This window comes from Pelecanus crispus, chromosome 14 (assembly GCF_030463565.1).
Source record: "Pelecanus crispus isolate bPelCri1 chromosome 14, bPelCri1.pri, whole genome shotgun sequence".
In the NCBI taxonomy this organism is placed as follows: domain Eukaryota; kingdom Metazoa; phylum Chordata; class Aves; order Pelecaniformes; family Pelecanidae; genus Pelecanus; species Pelecanus crispus.
In genome coordinates, this window is record NC_134656.1 from 18,416,303 (window position 1) to 18,435,616 (window position 19,314).

Genomic DNA, 19,314 nt, shown 5'->3' on the forward strand with positions numbered 1-19,314 from the left:
CCGCCCACCTCTGCCCCCATCTTTCACAAATGGTTGTGAATTGTGGGGATGTAGGAGTAATGGGTGTTGGCTGTTGGTCTGGTTTCTGTAGGGAAGCCTGCCCAGGTGGATTGCCCTCTTAGCACCCCTTTCCCACCTCCCTGTTATTTTTAACCACTGGCCAATAAAAGCTGTGTTTGACAAAGGTGTAGAGAGTACATTCCACCCAGGTGGGTAAAAATGGGCTGGCAGGGATGCTGCCAGAGCTCTGAGACAGAATGTGGCGGTGACCTGGTCTCCAGCCTCTCGGGTGCTGCTGTTTGGGCCGTACGTAGCTGTGGCTGAGCTGCAGTACGGTAAGAGACTTCGGCAGTCCGAGAGGGAGCTATGGGGGGAAATGGGACTGGGCACCTGGAGGTAGTACAAAGGCGAATGCGGGGAGGAGCCGGGAATAGACTACAGGAGGGTGTCCTACGAGTACATAACGCAGCTGAAGAAAGCCAAGCGAAGCTGCTCTCCAGTTCTGCTTGACCTTATTTAAGTTGCTAGTATTAATCCAGCAGTGCCAGTTGGAGTAAAACTTGAGCTGTTCCAGAGCAGCTGCACTGCTCGACTTCGTGGTTATTGGCAGTTCCTCTCTCAGAGGTAATTGAGCTGCATGACAGCAGACAGAGCAAGCTTTTCATGGCAAATTTGTTTCTCCCTTAGAAACTGGCAAACAGCGCTCGTACTGGGTAAAGGCTGTATAGGTGCTGGTTCAGGTTCTGCTGCTGCTGCTAACCTGTCCTCCATTTCTGTTAAAGAAGAGGAGGTGCAAAAATAAGCCTTGTTCCAAAAGACAAATAACAGGAGGTTGCGACCTGATCATTTCATAGTGCTGTAGAGGCTGGTGAATGGCAGGGAGTAAGCCTGTTCCCCCTGGGAAGCGTGGCGTGCCTTGTAGACCCAGTAAGGCAGGTGGGAGGAAGAGAGTGGTGGAGCACTGCTCCTGCAGGTGAAGCCCCCTCCCTTGCCAGGGGAATGAAAAAAGCCACTGCATGTTCCTGCTGCTGGAGGCAGCTGCAACCACTGCTGCTGCCCTTCCCTTCTCTGGAGGGGCTGTACGGCAGAGCGCACCTCGCTTCACAAAGGGTGCGAGGCTGCGCCCTCCAGAGCTGTGAAGGAGGCGGCGGGTGGTCGAGCTGTGCTGTTCTAGCGCTGATAATGCAGCAACCGCAGCACAGCTAGTCCTGAGGGGAGAGCGTTAGGAAGGGCAGTACTCAAGGCCTGACAAGGCGGCTGCATCTCCCAGGTCTGGTGTGGAAGTCATCCTTGTGACTCATCGCAAAATACCGCCAGCTGTCATGTGACGGGAGCTGTTTTCCATTTTCCAGCAACTTAATGATTTCTGGCTCTAAGTAGCATGGCTGTAACTGTTCTGTTCCCTGACTGCTTCCTGTGCCCACATGCTGCCAGGCCGGCTGGAAGAATGCGCCTGAGCTGCTGTAGTTTGCCCTCAGCGGCAGAAGGACTTGCCCAAGTCCTTCTGGGGTCCCTTGCGCTCTCTCTGAGGGTGTATGCCCTGTATTACCTGGAACTCGGCAATGGGGCCGGCTTCAACCCACCTATTTTTTTGCAAGAGGAGAGAAACTTGATATTTGATCTGAATTACCCACAGAGTGACTCCCCTAGACTCGGGAATGCAATGGAGTGGCTCCCCACCAGCACATCGGGACTGTGAGCTGCCAAAGTACTAAAGGGAGAAATATGTGCGCTGTACTTATGCCTGTGAAATAAGAACATTAATGTAGTAGAAAGGATTATTAATTTTCATTGTCATGGGAGTAAGAGACAGGAGAAAAGTAGAAATTTGGTAAAAAGCATGTTTACAATCAGCAGAGCAAGGAGGACGGTGCTTCACCATCTCATGAAGAGCTCTCACTTCCAGGTATCTAAAGATTTTATTATGGTACAGAGGAGGAACGGCTGGACGGGGACACTCCGGGTTAAAACGCAAGCTCCATGTTAGCAGCGGATTCCCATACCAATAGCCATGAATGTCCCAAACGTCCCTCCACTTTGCATCATCGTTTTGCCAACTCCACCCATCAGCTCTCGTCCTCTCATGCCAATCCTGAGATAAAGAAAAACAGAGAAATTACATAAAAGCTGAAGCCTGACAAGTAACAGATATGCAGCAGAAAACATCTGGCACAACCAGCTAATGATTGCCTGAGTGCCTAAATCAAACTCCTCCTCTTCAGTCTAAATTTAAAATGACGCTGCCTACCTCTGCAAGGAGCCAGGCTGCAGTGCCCAGAACCTGAGCTACTGCAAAAAATGGAGCTGTTCTCTTTGGGGCACTTGAGTGACCCCCACTGATGGCCCACCCATATTTTTTCCTGCAGCGGTACCAGCTGATGCTGTACCCTCCCACCATGCCATTAGCAGGACCAGCTTTACCTGTTAGTACCCCAAATACCCTTAATTTGGGGGGAAAAAATTGCACTGTCCCAACTATTTGACTTGCCAGAGAATAAAAAGGGTCTGAGCTGTTGTATTACCATCCTGTCTGGCTGCAGTGGCAGTATTTTTAATACCACCAACTTAAAACCATGTTGTAAACTAACTTCCTATTTACCACTGACACTGTTAATAGGAGAGAAACTTGAAAAGCCTAGAAGCGTCCAGGGCATTTCTGTTCTCCAGCTCCCATTTACCTGAGGTCAGACCAAAACAAAGAGAATTGTTCCGTCTCAGGAAGCTCTCGTAATATCTGGCTTTTAAGCACTGCAGTGACTGCAGGGTCTAAGGAATTTCAGGCACTTGGTTTTTAAAACATAGAGATTTTCCCTGATACAGGAGAAGTAACTTAGTTGTGTCATTCAAGTACAACAGAACTACTGTCACTGCTGCTTCTAAATACCCTAAATCTCTATTTTCTGCTAGCATTGTACCACTTACAAATACTCACCAAGATCTCAGAGAGATCAGAAAACTTTTTAAACTTAATCAGATTAGACTTCGTGCCGCCTTCTCCTTTTAGGCTCACTACCAAATCATTGCTCATGTTTAATGACAGATTAAAAACTCTCAAGCAGAAAGAGTTCTGCAAAATATGAAAGAGCTTATTTCAGTAATTCCTTTTCATGGATGATGCATGCCAAAACCAGTTAGCGAGCAGCGCAAGAGCCAACTTGGAGCAGTGAGCATTGTTTGCTTCTGTGCCAGCCTGTCGGGGAGCGCCGGGGAAGGTGGAATATTGTCCCTCTCTGATTCACAACGGGATCGTGCCAGTGTCAGCCACAGCTCTGCCTACGCTCTTGCAATTGAGCCTCGGGGTTGGGACGGCAATTGCCTCCATGCAGGGGGATGGGACACCCAAAACAACCACCACGCAGATACCCGAGAGCTTGCAGAGTACCTCAGGAGGCTTTAGAGCGAGGAGAGCGCTGCACGTGTATCTGCACAGACAATTCATCCAGCTCCTCCTGGAGCTGATCTTCCACAGCCTCAGCTTCCCAACGCAACCTCCCTTCAGAGCGGCAGGAAAAGGTCTGCAACACTGCGACCTCCTCGTACGCAGCTGACCCAGAGGTGATGCCCCGCCCCGCCGGCACAAAGTCTAATCTGATTGAGTTAAAAAGTTTTCTGATCTCTCTCAGATCTTGGTGAGCGTTTGTAAGTGGTACAATGCTAGCAGAAAATACAGATTTAGGGTATTTAGGAGAAGCAGTGACAGTGGTTCTGTTGTACTTGAATGACAGCCTCGCCATCGCCAGACTTCCCCATCCGCGGCCGGGACTGACAGCAGGCTCTCAAACTGCGGCTAATCCGGAGCCACTGGCAAAGTTTCACCTACGTGACGACACAGGACCAGACCCGCACCTCCCTTCCCAATCCCAGAGTGGGAGCTCTCCTCTCTGGCTATCGCTCTGTCACAACCCGTCCATGGAAGCCATCGCCTCGGCATACCTGAGGCAGGAAAACGTGCCGAACAGCGCTCCTGCTGCCATGCCCACTGCAAAGCCCATCATGAAACCCATCTTTACTCTGTCAAAGCAGCTGGGCTGTGATTGCCCGTACGGGCCCACGGTCACAGGCATCTGGAAAAGAAAGCACAAAAACCCACATGGATCTGCTGCTTTGTCTCGCACACTTCTATAAGCAAACCGGGCCGGAGAGCAGGCCCGCACACTTCAGAGCCTCTTGTAAGCGTAGTGCCGGAGGCTTTGCAGGCTGTCAGACTTGTTTCCTCGCACGTCAAGTAGGAAAAGGCAGGGAGGGAATGCCGGTGCCTTGACGATGGCCCCGTTTCGCCCTCAGCAAGCCCCTGGGAGGACCGCTGTGTCTCCGAGAGCTGTTTCAGGGCCTCAGTCCGTGCTCGTCAGCTCACGCCGAGCAGCGCACGGCGGCACCTGGCAAGGCCTCCGCTGCCGGGCCCGTCCTGCCGCGCTGCCACCCGCCTCGGGGGCGGAGGAGCGGGGGGCACCGAATACGCCCTCGGGGGCCCAAGGCCAAGGCGGGGCCTCCCGCCCGCCGCGAGGCCTCGCAGCCGGCGCACCAGGGCCCTCGGCGCCCGCCGCAGCTCACGGCTGCCTCGGCCGCGGCCCGGCCCTCCCCCGAGAGACGCGGGCCTCCGCCGCAGGCCCCGGGGCCGCTCGGGGGGACCCCGCCGCCCCTCCCCGCCCCGCCCCGCCCCGCCCGTACCTCGCTCCTCCCGCCCCGCCGCGCCGCGCCCTCCGCCGCTGCCCGCTCCGGCCTCCGCTTCCGGCGCGCGCCGTGACGCAGCGGAAGGGGCGGGCAGGCACCCCCCTCCCCCCCGCCGCGGCCATGCTGCTCTGGCGTCGCCTGGCGGCCCCGCGTGCGGGCCCCGCTCCCCGGCGGCTCTCGACGGCCGCGGCGCGACCGGGACCGGGACAGGGTCAGGGTAAGGCGGCGGCGGGGGCAGAGCCCGAGGCGCGGGCGGGCTGGCCCGGCCAGCGGAGCGCGGTCCCACGGCTGCCGCTGGCGCCTGACGGCCGCTCGTCCTCCCTCCCCGGCCCCCTCTCTCCCTTCCCTCAGGGCGAAGCGGCGATGGAGGCGGCGCCCTGCGGCCGCTCTACATGGACGTCCAGGCCACCACGCCGCTGGTAAGGGCCGGGCTCGCAGGGCTGCGCGCCGTCCCGGGCCCTCGCCTTCGCGGGTGGCGGCGTCGGAGCCCCCCGGCTGCCGGCGCTCCTGCAGCCGCCGCCTCGCCCCCCGGACCCAGGCGTTTCCCCCCCGAGGACGGGAAGCGCAGGGGGAAAGGGAGAAATCCCCTTCGTTTCTCCTGGCTTTCCTCCGAGCGCCCGCGTTTCCCGAGCGTGAGGCTCCCCCCGCCGCGGGGGTGCCCGTGAGAGCGCGGCGTCGTTCGGAGTTACCGGCTACAGCTGGCCACGACGAACGCCTCTGCCTGGGCGCAGGGCGAGCCCAGCTCGCCCGCCGGGGCCCGGCTGCGCGGGGGCTCCGTGCCCCCCCTCGGCTTCCGCGGAGCGCTGCGGGGGGAGCCGTGGCGGAGCCGCCCTGGAGCTCACGCCGAACCCCTGGGAACGGGTATCACTTTGAGGGGCAGCAAGAAGCTCGTTTAACCAAAATACTCACCTGTGTAATTTCTTTCTGACTTTTTAAGACCTTGTATTTCTTCTGCTCGGAAAATCCCACTCTTCTGTGATCGTCTCAATGCAGATTGAGGTTACCCGCGAGGGCACAGAACATAATCGCTGGATACTTTATATTTGCTGGACGCTGTGTTTTATATAACGTGCAACAACCTCAAGTTTTCAACATCTGGCCCGAGCTAAACAAAGACACTGCAGCAGAAGTGCTGCTGAATCCTGGGGCAGAGGGAGGGGGGTATGTGTAGAGGGGACAGAGATGCTTTTTCTCCTCTGTTTCTAAGGCTGGGTGGCTTGTGTCCCGCAGGATCCCAGAGTCCTGGACAGCATGCTCCCGTACCTGACGGCCTACTATGGCAACCCCCACTCCAGGACTCACGCCTACGGCTGGGAGAGCGAGGCCGCCATGGAGAAGGCAAGGCGGGTGAGTCTTCGGCTCTCCGCAGCCGTAGTGGTTTTCCTGCTGGCGAGGAAATTCAGTGTCAAAAGAAAATCAAAAGCACTGATAAAACTGTTGTAGTTACTTAGTTCTCCGTGGGCTGGATTTAGCAGCTTCCTCTTTGCTTAGCTATACTTTAGCAGATTTATTGTAAGAAAAAATAGTGAGGTTAGAGCAACTGAAATGGCAGAAACTAATACTTTTGGCAAAGGTGCCTCAGGATTTTTGGTTTCCTGAGGTCACAAGTGTGCTGCTGCAGTAATTGGGCTAACTTTGTATTTCATCATTCTCCTAATCTTAGGTATGGGTCTTTGTCATTTTTTCTGGAGGTCGTATGTACTGGGTTTTTGTATACTTAACTCTTATGTTCTTTTATGCATGTTTTTACAGGCTAATGCTTAATACCACTACTGCTAAAGACTACGAATTCCTTATGCATTTTGTATTAATGCAGCTATTTAGACTATTGTACCTGTAGCATAACTTTGTTAGATGCTAGCCATAATCCTTTCGAAGCTCAAGGGGGTATTCTTGAAAACATTTTGCATGTGTTTTGCTTTGGTGAATTCATTGTATTTTGTCTTGAGAAATCAAATTTGTATTTCTTTTTAAACAGCAAGTTGCAGATTTAATAGGAGCTGATTCAAGGGAAATCATATTTACCAGCGGTGCAACAGAATCAAATAATATGGCAGTTAAGGTAAAAGGTTTATACTGACAGTTACTTATTATATTAAAATATATTCTTAAGAACTGTATGCATCTTTCAACAGTTTAAATGTTAATATGTTGGCCTAGTTAGCAAATATTTGCATTCCTGGATTTACTCCTTGTGGTATTCTGCTGGATGGAGGAAATACTGGGATGTTTTGGTGCCCAGGACATGGTTTTGAGGACAGAGTAAACTACTCAATGTTTATCTTACATGCACCAAATACAATCCTTCTGCTTATGTAATTAAAATCTTTATCATGAAATATAGTGGAGATGCTGATTATGAACTTTTTTCTGACTAAGGCTAGGTAGTGTTTTAACCTTTAGTATGTGGTTGTTCAGACTTGTCATTGTATGTGACTCCATTGCAAATGTTTTTTAGAAAGTATTTGTGTTAATAGTGTCTAGGTCTTATATCAATTAAAATTTTCACAGGCTTTTTGAAAAGTGAGATGCTTTGAAAAATGAGTGCTGATGGAAATATGTAGTGTGAATTACATGTCAGTACCTTTTAGATTCATGACTTTGGGGCAAACAGGGAAGATCCACTTGAATTACATCTTAATAGTAATTTCTTGTTTCTAATCATTTTGTGTAAAGCTTGCTTTCTTCAGTGGTCTAACGGCAAATTTCTTGTTCATGGCTTGTGCCTGACAGGGTGTTGCAAGGTTCTATAAATCCAGAAAAAAGCATATCATTACTACGCAAACAGAGCACAAGTGCGTGTTGGATTCTTGCCGTTCCTTGGAGACAGAAGGTTTTCAAGTCACGTATCTGCCTGTTAAAAAAAATGGGCTCATAGATTTGAAGGTAGGTTGTTTACTGACAGAAAGAAAGTGAAAGTAGAAGAGGTTTTTGCCTCAAATTGATACTCAAGAGGAAAGGATGATAAATATCACAAGGTAGAATGAGAGTCACAGTTGGAGGAGGATTTTCTGTTCTGTCTGGTGCTCTAGATTTTTTCTCAACCAAAACATCCATCTCTCATCCTACTGTTCATCTGCAGTCATTCATACCCATGCAGGTGGAGCTGTTGCACACCCTATAGAGAGCCCAGTGCATGACTAGGATGGAGCTGGCTTTGATACAGGAGTTAGTGGGAAATTTCATGACCTGAGCTACTCAGGGCATCAGACACAGTGATTACAATACTCCCTTCTGGTTGCTGTCCATGAACTGACTCTTCTGGGTGTACTGGCCACAGTCCTGGGATTTATCGTTTGCGTCCCGTAATACAGGACAGCATCAGTTTTATTTCTAGCCCTGTCATCTGGCTTGGAGAGATGTTGTGTGTATGTGGTGGGGTAGAGGGATCAGGCCTGCAGGCGCAGAAGTGTTGGTCATGTTCTCTGAGAACTTTGCTGGCAGACTCCTTCTTTGCATGATGCTTTCTTGTATATAGTGCAGTTCCTTTATAGCCAACCTCACTTTGTCTAGGTATGGCTTAAACTGTTTTGTGGGTGGTTAATTCGTTAAAGAAAATAGTTCAGAGGAATGTATGAGACATAGCAAAAGCCTGTTCTGACTTGATTTAATCAAGTCTGGTGGCACGGTGCATACCAGGGTTAGGCTATTCGGAAATGCAGTTGGTCATGCTCCTCTTCCTACAGGAATTTCACGTTCACATGGATTAGTGCTCTCGCGAGGACTGTTTGTCAGAACCCAAGGGGTTTGTTGGTAATGAGCTAGCTAGGGGACTGGTGGTTAAGATTTGCTAGCAAAGTGAAGGTGTGCTCAGGAATCTTGCTTCTGCTGTTAGTCACAACTTCTGTATGAATATTTCACCAGGAGTTGGAGGCTGCGTTCCAGCCGGATACAAGTTTGGTTTCAGTAATGACTGTGAATAATGAAATAGGAGTGAAGCAGCCAATTCATGACATTGGTAAGTACACCATGGCTTCCAGAGGCCAGCTGATGTTGCTGCTTCTTCATTTTACTTACTGTTTGCATAGCCAAGTGTTACTGATGCAAAAGATTAGGTGCAGTATAGTTAAGGAAAAAATAATAATGCTGTCCCAAAGAAAAACCTACTTTAAAAGGGAAATGAGGGCAAAATTCATTACTTTTACAGTAAGTATTGCAGCAGTTATAGCTGTACAGATTAGCTGCAGGGTTTCTAGTTCCATTCTGAATTGTACGATGGATGAAGAAATGCACAGAATAAGTGGCCAATCGAGTTTACATACTATAGTGGTTTACTGAGCACTTGTAGTGTTTAAGAGGAGAAATGTGCTGAATTTGGGGTGGGAGGGGATGGTGAGCACCACCCTTAGACACCCCTTACCACCCAGTATTGCCATATGCAGTCATGATCAATCAGTGTGGAGGTCAAAAGCCCGGTGAAGAGCCGGGTTTCTGGAACAGGAGGCAGGGAGAGGGTGAGCCAGGCTCTGAGCAGGTAGATGGAGGGACAGGGACCTCAAAGCAGTCTGGCAAAGCAGGTGAAAGGAGAGCTGGAGAACCAGGGTTGTTGGAGCAGGCAGGGTGAGCAGGTGGCCCACATGCAGCTTCCTGAATCCCACAGCGATTCCTTGATGTTTCCCATGACAGTGACAACGCCGCCCCGCCCCCTTCATATTCAAGATGTCCTTTCATAAGATGTTTGAGTTTTTAGACAGTTTTTAGGCTTTGGCCTCTGCCCTGGAGTTTATACTGCCTGGTTCTGGAGGGTGTTGTTTTCCCAGGCTGTGGCAGGCATCTTATCCTGTTGTGCGGCTGATTTTCCTCTTACTTAGCTGTTGCGTTTTTTTTTTTCTTTATTACGCATAAAGCAGCATTTTCCCCAAGGCTCTTCAGGTTATATTTCTTCATTGACAAGTAATTGACCATCAGTGAGTTGCTTATAGGCCTGAGGAATCTATTTTCCTCCTGTGCTCAAGGCTGTTACTGTTGTCCCATGCTTAAATGCCAGAGCTACCCGGTACCAAGCTCTGGTTCCCACGGTAAGTTCTCATAGCACCTTGGTAACAGGTCTGATAGGCCAGGACAGGGGCCCTGCAGAGTTAACCCAAGGCCCTGCTAGCGTGAGGCCTGTGGCCTGGTATTAGCAGCAGCAATGCTGTTCTTGCTGGACCACAGGAGGACAAGTTCTGTGAAAGATAATGCTGAACTTGTGCAGGGGAGAGGTCTGGGATGCAACTGTGCTGGGTGCAGATTCTGTGGAAGATGAGTTGTGTTTTTTGATGACAAAAATAAATAATATTGACATTCACTGCCCATGAACATTACATTATTTTGCTCCTTAGTGTATTTTAGCTCTGGGTGCAAAAACATTGATTACAGGCTTGACTGACTTCAGGTGGGAGTAATCAGCATATGTGAGGACTAGTGACAACTCTGAGAATGTTTTTGAAGCTGAGTATTGCAAAACTTGGAAAATAGAGGAAATGGCATAAAAACACCTGGCAAGTATAAACTTGAAAGTAAGGCTGGCTTGTACTGGACTGGTGTTGAGAAGAAAAATAATCAAGAAAAAAAAAATTTTAATTTTGTCCAGCTGCGGAGTCATCACTGTGGGGAAACTTGGATGTCCCGTGCAGCCATTTGTACTTGAACTTGGTAGGTGTGGGTTTGGAAACAATCTCACTTCTTAACAGCAGAAGACCTTTTAAGTTCTCAGCTGAAGAAATTCACTGTAGTCTTACTTGCTGACCTGCCTAAACCTGTGCCCAGCTAGGCATCAGCTAGAATAGCTCCTACACAGCTTTAGACACTTTACTATACAAGAAACATGACAGCACCCATTTCTTCCTTTGTCACCTCAGAGCTGGTCCCTCCTGTAAACTGATGCTTTAGATTCATTGTTGGAATAATTGGGATCATAACGATTAGATGAGATAATGTGGGGTTTTTTTGGTTTTGTGTTCCTATTACAGGTGAGATCTGCCGTGCACATAAGGTTTTCTTCCACACAGATGCTGCACAAGCAGTTGGTAAAATTCCTATGGATGTCAACGACATGAAAATTGATCTAATGAGCATCAGTGGCCATAAAATTTATGGGCCCAAAGGTACTTATTGAAGTGCTTTTCTACAGAACTGTTGTTTCCATGCCTACCTTAAGGTAACTACACAAGGTATGAAGTCAAACCTGTCTGTCACAGTGACTGTTACTTAAACTGTAGAAAACTATTGTAAGACTGGTGTGGGACTAACTTTGGAGTAGTTCAGGCACTGCTGCCAGACTTAGAGCTGTGCTAAGTGGATCTTCAGTGCTGATGGGTTGTGAGGTGGTTTCACTGAAGAAAGAAACAGTATCTTGTAATGGTGGCAGCATTAGGAGGAGTGGCTTTTCAGGAGTCATCTGCTTGGTGTGAAGCAGCATTGATGCTGTAACAGTTGAAATGAAATCACTGGGCTGTAGGGCATAGTTTAGACCCAAGTGTAACTTGCAATGAGGAGATCAAAAGGTAACTGGAAAGTTTAAATTCTTAGTGATTTTGGTTGCCTTCTACTTCCAATGGCTTCTTCCCCCTAAGCCCATTTGTGCATCTTCTTTGCAGAATGGGGTTTAAAATCCAGCTATGGATTTTCTAGTTGACTCCCAAATAGTAAAAGTTCAGCTATTATCACTGTCACAGTCCATTTAGTTTGTAACACTGGACCTACATCTATGTTTCTGTCTACAAAGACAGAAATCAGGTTTGCTGTATTCTATGTGCTATTCGGAAACAAAAGGAAAAATTACAGTATGTCTTCTTTTTCTGTACGAGCTGTCCTGAGAGCCAAAGACCTATCTCTGGATGAGAACTAAGTTTTCAACGAATAACTTTGGGCAGGTGACAGACATAAATTTTCAAAACTTACTATGACCAGAAGTTGCAACCATTCTTACTGTGATGACAGTCACTTGTTAGGTGTGCCAAGTGTCGTGGTTTAGCCCCAGGCAGCAGCTCAGCACCACGCAGCCGCTCGCTTACTCCCCCTACCCCGATGGGATGGGGGAGAGAATCGGAGGAGTAAGAGTGAGAAACACTCCTGGGGTGAGATAAGAACAGTTTAATAATTGAAATAAAGTAAAATAGTAATGATAACAACAATAATAATATACAAAGCAAGTGATGCCCAATGCAATTGCTCACCACCCGCCGACCAATACCCAGACAGTTCCCAAGCAGCGATCACTGCTCCCCGGCCAACCCCCCCCCCCAGTTTCTATACTGCCCATGACGCTGTATGGTATGGAATGGCCCTTTGGTCAGTTTGGATCAACTATTCTGGCTGTGCCCCCTCCCAGTTTCTTGTGCCCCTGGCAGAGCATGGGAAGCTGAAAAGTCCTTGACTGGCATAAGCAGTACTGAGCAACAACTAAACCTTCAGTGTGTTATCAACATTATTCTCATACTAAATCCAGAACACAGCACTATGCCAGCTATTAGGAAGAAAATTAACTCTATCCCAGCCGAAACCAGGACACCAAGACACATGAAGACATGGAAATTGAGTTTCTAGGTGAGGAGACTAGAGAGTTAAATTGGCTGGCTGTTAAAACTGTCTCATCTGATCTGCCTGTTGGAAATTGGTGCCACTGATGAGTCTCCCTAATGGGAAGAAAGGGAAAGGACTCCTGGAACTGATGCTGGCCTGGTAATCCAGGGAAAGGAGTTCTTCTAGAGCTTTCAGTTGGAAGTCAGCGAGGGAACATCAATGAATGAGATACATGCACATAAAAACTTCAGTGCAAAGGGATGAACTTCAGCTGCGCACAGGAATTGTGAGAAATAAGGGAAGTATTGAGTCCTTAGGTGGCTGAAGCACACTGGCAGAAACTGAGCTTCTCCCATGGTTGAAGCTCTGGGAGCCTGAATGAAGAGGAGCATGAATGGTGGCAACAAACACCATTTCCTAGAAAATATTGTGCTTCTGTATGTGTTCACTATGTTTTTCTCCAGTGAGGTGTCCAAATACGTGTTTGCTGTGGAAATAAGGAATGTTTCCAAACCTTGGAGTCCCTTTTCATAATTTCAGAACTGTGGGTGTATACTAAAACAGCTTTCCTTGTTTGCAAGGGGTTGGTGCTATCTATGTTCGCCGTCGACCGCGCGTCAGGCTAGAACCCCTGCAAAGTGGGGGAGGCCAGGAGAGAGGACTGCGGTCTGGGACTGTGCCCACTCCTTTGGCAGTGGGACTGGGGGCAGCGTGTGAAGTGGCACAGCAAGAAATGGAGGTATGTGGCCGAAGATACTTGTCCTGGATTCCAGAAAATAATATAACACAGCCAGTTAGGTCTTAGATTCCTTAGGTCTTCTTGTGTCTGTGTGCCTGAATTAAATTTGATTCTCATGTTGGAACATTAAGTAAATGTTTTGAGATCTTCAGGGATGTTTTGGGGTAATTGGAAGTTGATTTTCAGCTTGCTTAAGTTTCTTTTTTCTTGAAGTGGTTGGAATCATGGTTTTCTACAACAGGTTTACAGTTGACAGTTTTAGTGAAATACAGCTTGTACTCGTCTCTCCATTCTGCACACATGTATTAGCAGCATGTCTGAAATGGAATAAATCACGTTTATCTAATGTATATTGAAAAAAAAATAAGACTTTCTGGTCCATTATCGTTCTGTTAAATGTATATAAGTTCAAGTTTACTGCAGCTTTGCAACTAAGGTGGGTTGTTCTTATTTTCCCCTAGCTTGGACAGTAAAGTCTATTTGTTAGGTCTGGTGTCGAAGCCTCTGTGTGCTGCTATATCTGTTTGTGGGCACCAGTGCAACTGGAATGTAAAAAGCCTTTAATGTAGTGCCAATGGGATGCGTAAGCCAGATATCTGTACACATAGGATTAAGCTTCTTCTGGGAGACAGGCAGAGATCCACCATCTGAGCTGGGTGGTTATGGAAGCCTTGTCAGAGGCTGGAGAGCCTGAATTCTGCACAAGCCTCAGATCTGGACTCTTCCTTGCCTGGCAGAGTTTTGGCGTTTCTAAACCAAGTAATATTTGAGATAGCCTTGTTTTCTTCTAAAGCTTTTCCAAGCATGTAAACAAGCATGAATTGCATGTGTGCATCTGGCCATTTCTGTGCACCGGAGCTCATACTATACCTTACAGCTTTTTTAGCGTAAGTGACCTCATTTTTTAGTCTAAAACGAGACACTGCACATGGGCAGTTCTCATTGTGTAGGTTATGAGTTTTAAAAGCTGAGTTCACAGTAATTTGTGAGTCTGTCTTTATGTAGTACAGCTTGAGAGCTCCTAGGGAAATAAGGGGCGCTTACGGTAACAGGTGCCCTTTCTTGTGTTGCAAAATGCGTCATCTTACGCATTACCTAACTTGTCTTTAAACACAAAGAACTTGGTGCTTTTATGAAAGCCACTTTGGCAGCTTGTATATATAGATCTTTCTGAATGGTTTGGAATATTTTTGAAGGCTGAGCTAGCTAGGACCAAACTGGTAATTCTCTTTTAAAACAGTCTCTAGAGTAGGCAAAGCTTGACAGTTTCTTTTTAAGGTTCAGATGTGTTCTTTCCCTAGTCTAACCTAACATAGCTACTTCAGTCTGCTCATGGCTGGGGGCACAAAGCAGTTTGTGTGAGGTCAAACTGTACACTGTTTATTGTTTTGGTCTTTTTTCTGGTTTCTTTGCTAGTATGACCATAAGCGAATCTCACAACTGGCAGAACGCCTGGTTACAAAAATAATGAGTGAAGTTCCTGATGTGGTTATGAATGGAGATAGAGAGCATCGCTATCCAGGTAACATTAGCAAAATCCTGAGCCCATTAGAACTATTTAGCTCCTCAGTGTTAATGGCCGTGACTGAGTAATGTGCTTTAGCTGCACATTGTGCAAGTGCTGCCACGTGGGGTAGGATTTGCCCTACATTTCAGTTGATGGAAGTTTTTTTTTTTTTCTATTTCATTTATTTGTATTTAGGATGCATCAATTTATCTTTTGCATATGTGGAAGGGGAGAGTCTTCTGATGGCTCTGAAAGACGTGGCTCTGTCTTCAGGAAGGTACGTGGAATGTGTGGGAAGGATAGCAGGTTATTTTGGGCAGAAAATAAGATCTGCTAATGGAGGTGCAAACTAAGGAGTGGTCTCCTCTGTGCCCCGTATTTGTGTATTCGGTGAATGAGTCAGCCTGGCATTGATTGCATTCTAATGTGTTTCTCTGAAGCGGTGCATTTCAAATTAAGGTCAAATTTACTCATCCTGAAATTAAAAAAAAAAAAAAAAAAAACCAAACCCCAAAAAAAACCCCTCAAGCCCCCAAACAAAACCAGAAGAACCAACCTAGAAATTCCACTCGCCAGCCTTGCAGACTGGTTACCTGCAGTCTGAGTAGCCTTGACTCATAACTGCTGGTGACACTTTCATTCTATAGCCTACCAGCATTTGAGCAGCTTCTGTCCTTCAGCAGGATTTCACACAAGTGGCAGATCATAACTAGAATCTAGCAAGGCTGGACAAATATCTGAATTCAGTTTGCTCATAGTGCCTGTGTTTAATGCAAAAGCAGAAAGAAAACTGATTACACTTTTATGGAGCTCTGTTGACTCTGCAGGAGTGACGAGTAACGTTTGTGTTACTTAAGACAAACTTGATGCTTGTGATGAAGTTAATGGAGTGTAAAGATGCCCTCCTTTCCTCACCTTTGAGAACAAAGCGGTCAGCATATCTTAATTAGAAATATGTTGGCACTATGAACAGGAAGAACAAGTCTCCACATGACTGTCTCTGAAGCCGAACACTTCTGTAACTTGAAAATCCCTTCTGAGGCTCTGCTTTGTGCACCAGAGAGCTGTGAACAGCTCTCGGGGTTGTGCTGCATGTTGCTGCCTGTAAAAATTGAGTAACAGCATGTAATCAGTTTTGCCTACTGCTTCAAGATGGAAGTTCTCTCTACTGATGACTCTAGATCATCTTGCTTTGGATTCCTCTGTGAACTGTTTTTTCATTTATTTGTTCTGCTGCCAAACAGCGGCTTGTGAAGTCTTTTTTTTCTTTTTTAATGTTCCTGTTGGTGTGTTACCTTCTCTGGCTAGTTCTGTCTTGGCTCTTTTGTCTTTTTTTCATGGCCTTCACTTTAGCTACGTCTTAGTCTGATTCGCGCTGCTTCTGTTTGGCATTGTGTTTATTCTTACTGCGCCACATTCTCTCTTCTTGCCTCATGCTCCTCATTTATTACCCTCATTCTCCTCTAATGCCTGCCCTTTCCATTCGTTTTTCTTCAGCAGGAGAAATACCACTCTTCTTGCTTGTATTCACTGGGGGTTTTGAAGAGGCTGGGGAAGCTGATATAGGTTGTCGTAGTAATATTAAATGTCTGTAAGTGACCTGTTCTTTGTTGGAGGAGATTAGTGAAGCGTTACTTCAGTCTAGCATCTGCACACGAACAAAAGTTTGAAATTTGCCTGCCTTCTCTTTCCCCAGTGCTTGCACGTCAGCTTCTCTGGAGCCTTCCTATGTTTTGCGGGCAATCGGAACAGACGAAGACTTGGCTCACTCATCTATAAGGTGCGTGGAGTGGTCTTCCCTAATGCTTCCAAATATTTTTCTTTTCTGCTAAAAGTAGGTGGTGGATTTGTTCCACCCCTCCATATGTACGTTATTCTAGTCCTTAATGGTTTTCTTTTGGTTTAGGTTTGGTATTGGTCGTTTCACTACAGAGGAAGAAGTAGATTATACAGTGCAGAAGTGCATACAGCATGTTAAGAGGCTGAGGGAAATGAGGTGAGCCATCTTCTTGTTGAACATAAAGACTCCTTAGGTATGATAAAAATTTGAAGAGTTGGATTTAGTTGAAAGTAATTGCTTGCTTCAAAAATCTGGTAGTGTCTCTGTATATAAGCAAGCAGTGTTGCCAGAGTGGATAGTGAGCCTGATCTTAACAGTAGTGACAAATTTTTAAGGAAAAAAACTGATAACAAACCTTCTCCCAGATCCTGCCTGTGTCAGGGAAGGAATACAAGTAGGGCAAGCCTCTAGGGCAGTACCTAGAAGTTTCTAAGCCAGGGATGGTACTACTGAGTTTGTGTATTGTCATGTTGGCTTATTTTGGTGAAACTGAAAGACTTGTGATGCATCTGGAGAATGCCAAATGTGAGGGCTCAGTCTCTGAGAGACACAAGTACTTTATGCCTAAAGTGGGAGCAGGGCATGAGGTGGAGCACCTGCCCTCTCACCTCTTGTATTTTGGGCTGAGGACACAGTAGAGGAGTGATTGTCTGGAGCTCACTGACCTCCGGAAGGGGAAGATAGGTAGATAGGTGTCTCCTAATTTCTTGTGTAGTTGATGAAATTGTCTGTTTGGTTATTGTTGATATTGTCCTGTGCATTTTAGATAGCCCTCATTTTTCTCCTTTCTTTACAGCCCGCTCTGGGAAATGGTGCAGGATGGAATTGACCTCAAAAGCATTAAATGGACTCAGCACTGAGAAAGTGCCGCTATCTATGGACTAAACGTGGATTAAAATGCATTTTCTGTACATTCCTGAACAAATTATGTAGCACTTCTGGGTTTTGATGCTTGCAATTTGACTGGAAAACTACCCTTCCTGATCACAAAGTCTAAGAAGCCAAAAATGAGACTTTATCCTGGAGAAAGGCAGGATGATATAACACCCATTGCATTTATATTGACACACAGAAATTTATGCTAAAATATAATTTATTTGGAAATGTATTTTCTAATAAGAAAATTAAATCAGTGTGTTACTCCTGTGCCAGTGGAATCCTGGCGAGAGGTTGTTGCTTCTCAATGTAAGACATCCCGTGTAGCTGTTCTGTTTGCAGCGCAGACCTATCGCCAGGCCTCCTCCTGTTTTTTCTGTTTGAGGCAGGCATCCTGCAGCAGCAGCTGCTTTTGTGCTGCTCAAATGCATTGTACTACGAGAAATTCTTAGATAGGAAGCAGCTTGGCATTTCTAGACGAAAAGGATGCCTCGGTGTGGCTATGTGCCTTCACAGTGAAGTTGTACACGCAGTTAACAATTTTTTTTTCTGAAACTGAGTATTTTTGGCTCTTTTGGTTTTATCTTTTTGGGTGATGCTTGTACAGACCAGTGTGCATTAATCCAAAACATCCTTCTGTGTTACAGAGTTTATGATACAATGATGATGCACTTTGCTGTCCCCTCCATTGTGTTTTTTCCATGCATTTTTTTCTAAGTGAGGAAAGAAAACTTGAACGACTGGGGGCGGGGGGGTAGGCAGAGTATGTCAGCTTCAGTTGCAGTACCAGTTTAGTTGGAACATGAGTGGTGGGGAGAGCAGATTTTAAAGTGCAATGTCTTAATGCAGTCTGGGTTTTTTGTTGTTTTGTTTTGTTTTTTTTTCTCCCCTTGTGATGAGTCCTTTGCTGTTACTCAGAGTTTGCCTGTGGGCCCTTGGCTTCTGTCACTTTAGGAAGTCTTGCCCAGTTGAGCTGGGATGTTTTGTCTGGAGGTAAGAACAGTGCTGCTCTGGAGCTTTCTCTGCGTGACAGACTGTACTTCTGTCTGACTAGAGACTTACATGGGAATCCCTTCCCTGCAAATGCTGGAGGAAAGTGTCTGTTAAAAAGGGTTTGATGAGATTAATTCGTATCAGTGTTTCTCCTTTATTACCTTTTTTGATCTTCCCATTAGGAAACTTAACCCCGTATTACGAAGTGCCTTTGTTTCAGTTGCATAAGCAGGCAGCTCTCAAATTAGTTTTGTTGACTGATGGATGCTGTATTAGCTGCTGAATTTAATGTACTCTATAGACAGTACGTCTCCAGTTCTGGATGGTATCTACCTCGAGGATATGAACCATGTAATGTAAAAGCTGAAGCTAAGTCTCACAAGGTGGATTGTGTTACAGAAGCTTGTTCTTTTTTTGTTACCAAGGACAGATTTGGTTGTTTGCAATGCAAAGCTAATCCTCAGTTGTTCTATTTGAAATTATTAGCTTTAGCAGTTTTAATATTGTAGGGCTGGCACCTTATATTTCAACACAACATTTTTAAAACCACCATATGCATAAATAGGTTTTAGAGGTCTTGTATGTACTATGTTTTATCCTTGGGCCGTACATGTTTTCTGGATTAAGCATGTGATAACACCTTCCCAGCATGTCTTAGAACTCTATGCTTATGAAATTGTTCTTTGTGTTTCATGGATGATAAAAAATATAGATAAGACTTATACTTGGCTACTTTCAGTCTTTTTGTATCGACCTTTCTGGCTGAACTATGCAGCACAATCAGTAAGTTGCTAAATTGCAGCCCTTCATTAGAGAACAGAGAAAGATAAACTCCTAAGCTTTCTGTGAACACTGTTAGAAGCTTTTTCAGTCATCAAGTCAACATTTGACTTCTGATGAGTCATTCTTCTCAAACTCAGTGCCTGATCTGAGCTAATTTTGTTTTAAACTCAAATAGCTTAAATTGTGGTTATTTTGAGAAAAGGGAGCCCCAAATTCTGACGATTCTGAGCACCTCTTACGTGCTAAGATTTAAAATATAAATTCTACATGTAAAGGTTTGGGCAACTCATTCACACTGTTAACAAATGTTTGTTTGAAAATGCTTATAGGACAAGATGAGGAAAAATTTATAGTGGAGATACTTTTCCCCATGACAGAAAGAAGAAATGCCAAGGATGAATG

At 46.3% G+C, this 19,314-nt stretch overlaps 2 protein-coding genes across 4 annotated transcripts; one reads left to right on the forward strand and one right to left on the reverse strand.

Annotated features, from left to right (window-relative positions):
* Nucleotides 1-1,529: 1,529 nt before the first annotated feature.
* ROMO1 (reactive oxygen species modulator 1) lies at nucleotides 1,530-4,793 on the reverse strand. Of its 2 annotated transcripts, none has more exons than XM_075720911.1 (3): nucleotides 4,696-4,793; nucleotides 3,934-4,068; nucleotides 1,530-2,092 (listed from the first exon to the last, which is right to left on the reverse strand). In XM_075720911.1, exons 1-3 carry the CDS (start codon nucleotides 4,791-4,793, stop codon nucleotides 1,984-1,986), a joined length of 342 nt encoding a protein of 113 aa, XP_075577026.1. In that variant the 3' UTR covers nucleotides 1,530-1,983. The 2 variants fall into 2 exon arrangements, with proteins under 2 accessions (XP_075577026.1, XP_075577027.1); XM_075720912.1 differs by lacking the exon at nucleotides 4,696-4,793 and adding an exon at nucleotides 4,669-4,675 and having other exon boundaries at nucleotides 1,532-2,092; nucleotides 3,934-4,064.
* On the forward strand, nucleotides 4,792-18,851 carry NFS1 (NFS1 cysteine desulfurase). 2 transcript variants are annotated; one of them, XM_075720909.1, is made up of 13 exons: nucleotides 4,792-4,985; nucleotides 5,030-5,090; nucleotides 5,902-6,018; nucleotides 6,650-6,733; nucleotides 7,405-7,557; nucleotides 8,536-8,629; nucleotides 10,623-10,757; nucleotides 12,756-12,913; nucleotides 14,330-14,435; nucleotides 14,616-14,697; nucleotides 16,117-16,200; nucleotides 16,327-16,416; nucleotides 17,057-18,851. In XM_075720909.1, exons 1-13 carry the CDS (start codon nucleotides 4,792-4,794, stop codon nucleotides 17,118-17,120), a joined length of 1,422 nt encoding a protein of 473 aa, XP_075577024.1. In that variant the 3' UTR covers nucleotides 17,121-18,851. The 2 variants fall into 2 exon arrangements, with proteins under 2 accessions (XP_075577024.1, XP_075577025.1); XM_075720910.1 differs by having other exon boundaries at nucleotides 4,792-4,888; nucleotides 5,023-5,090.
* Nucleotides 18,852-19,314: the final 463 nt, after the last annotated feature.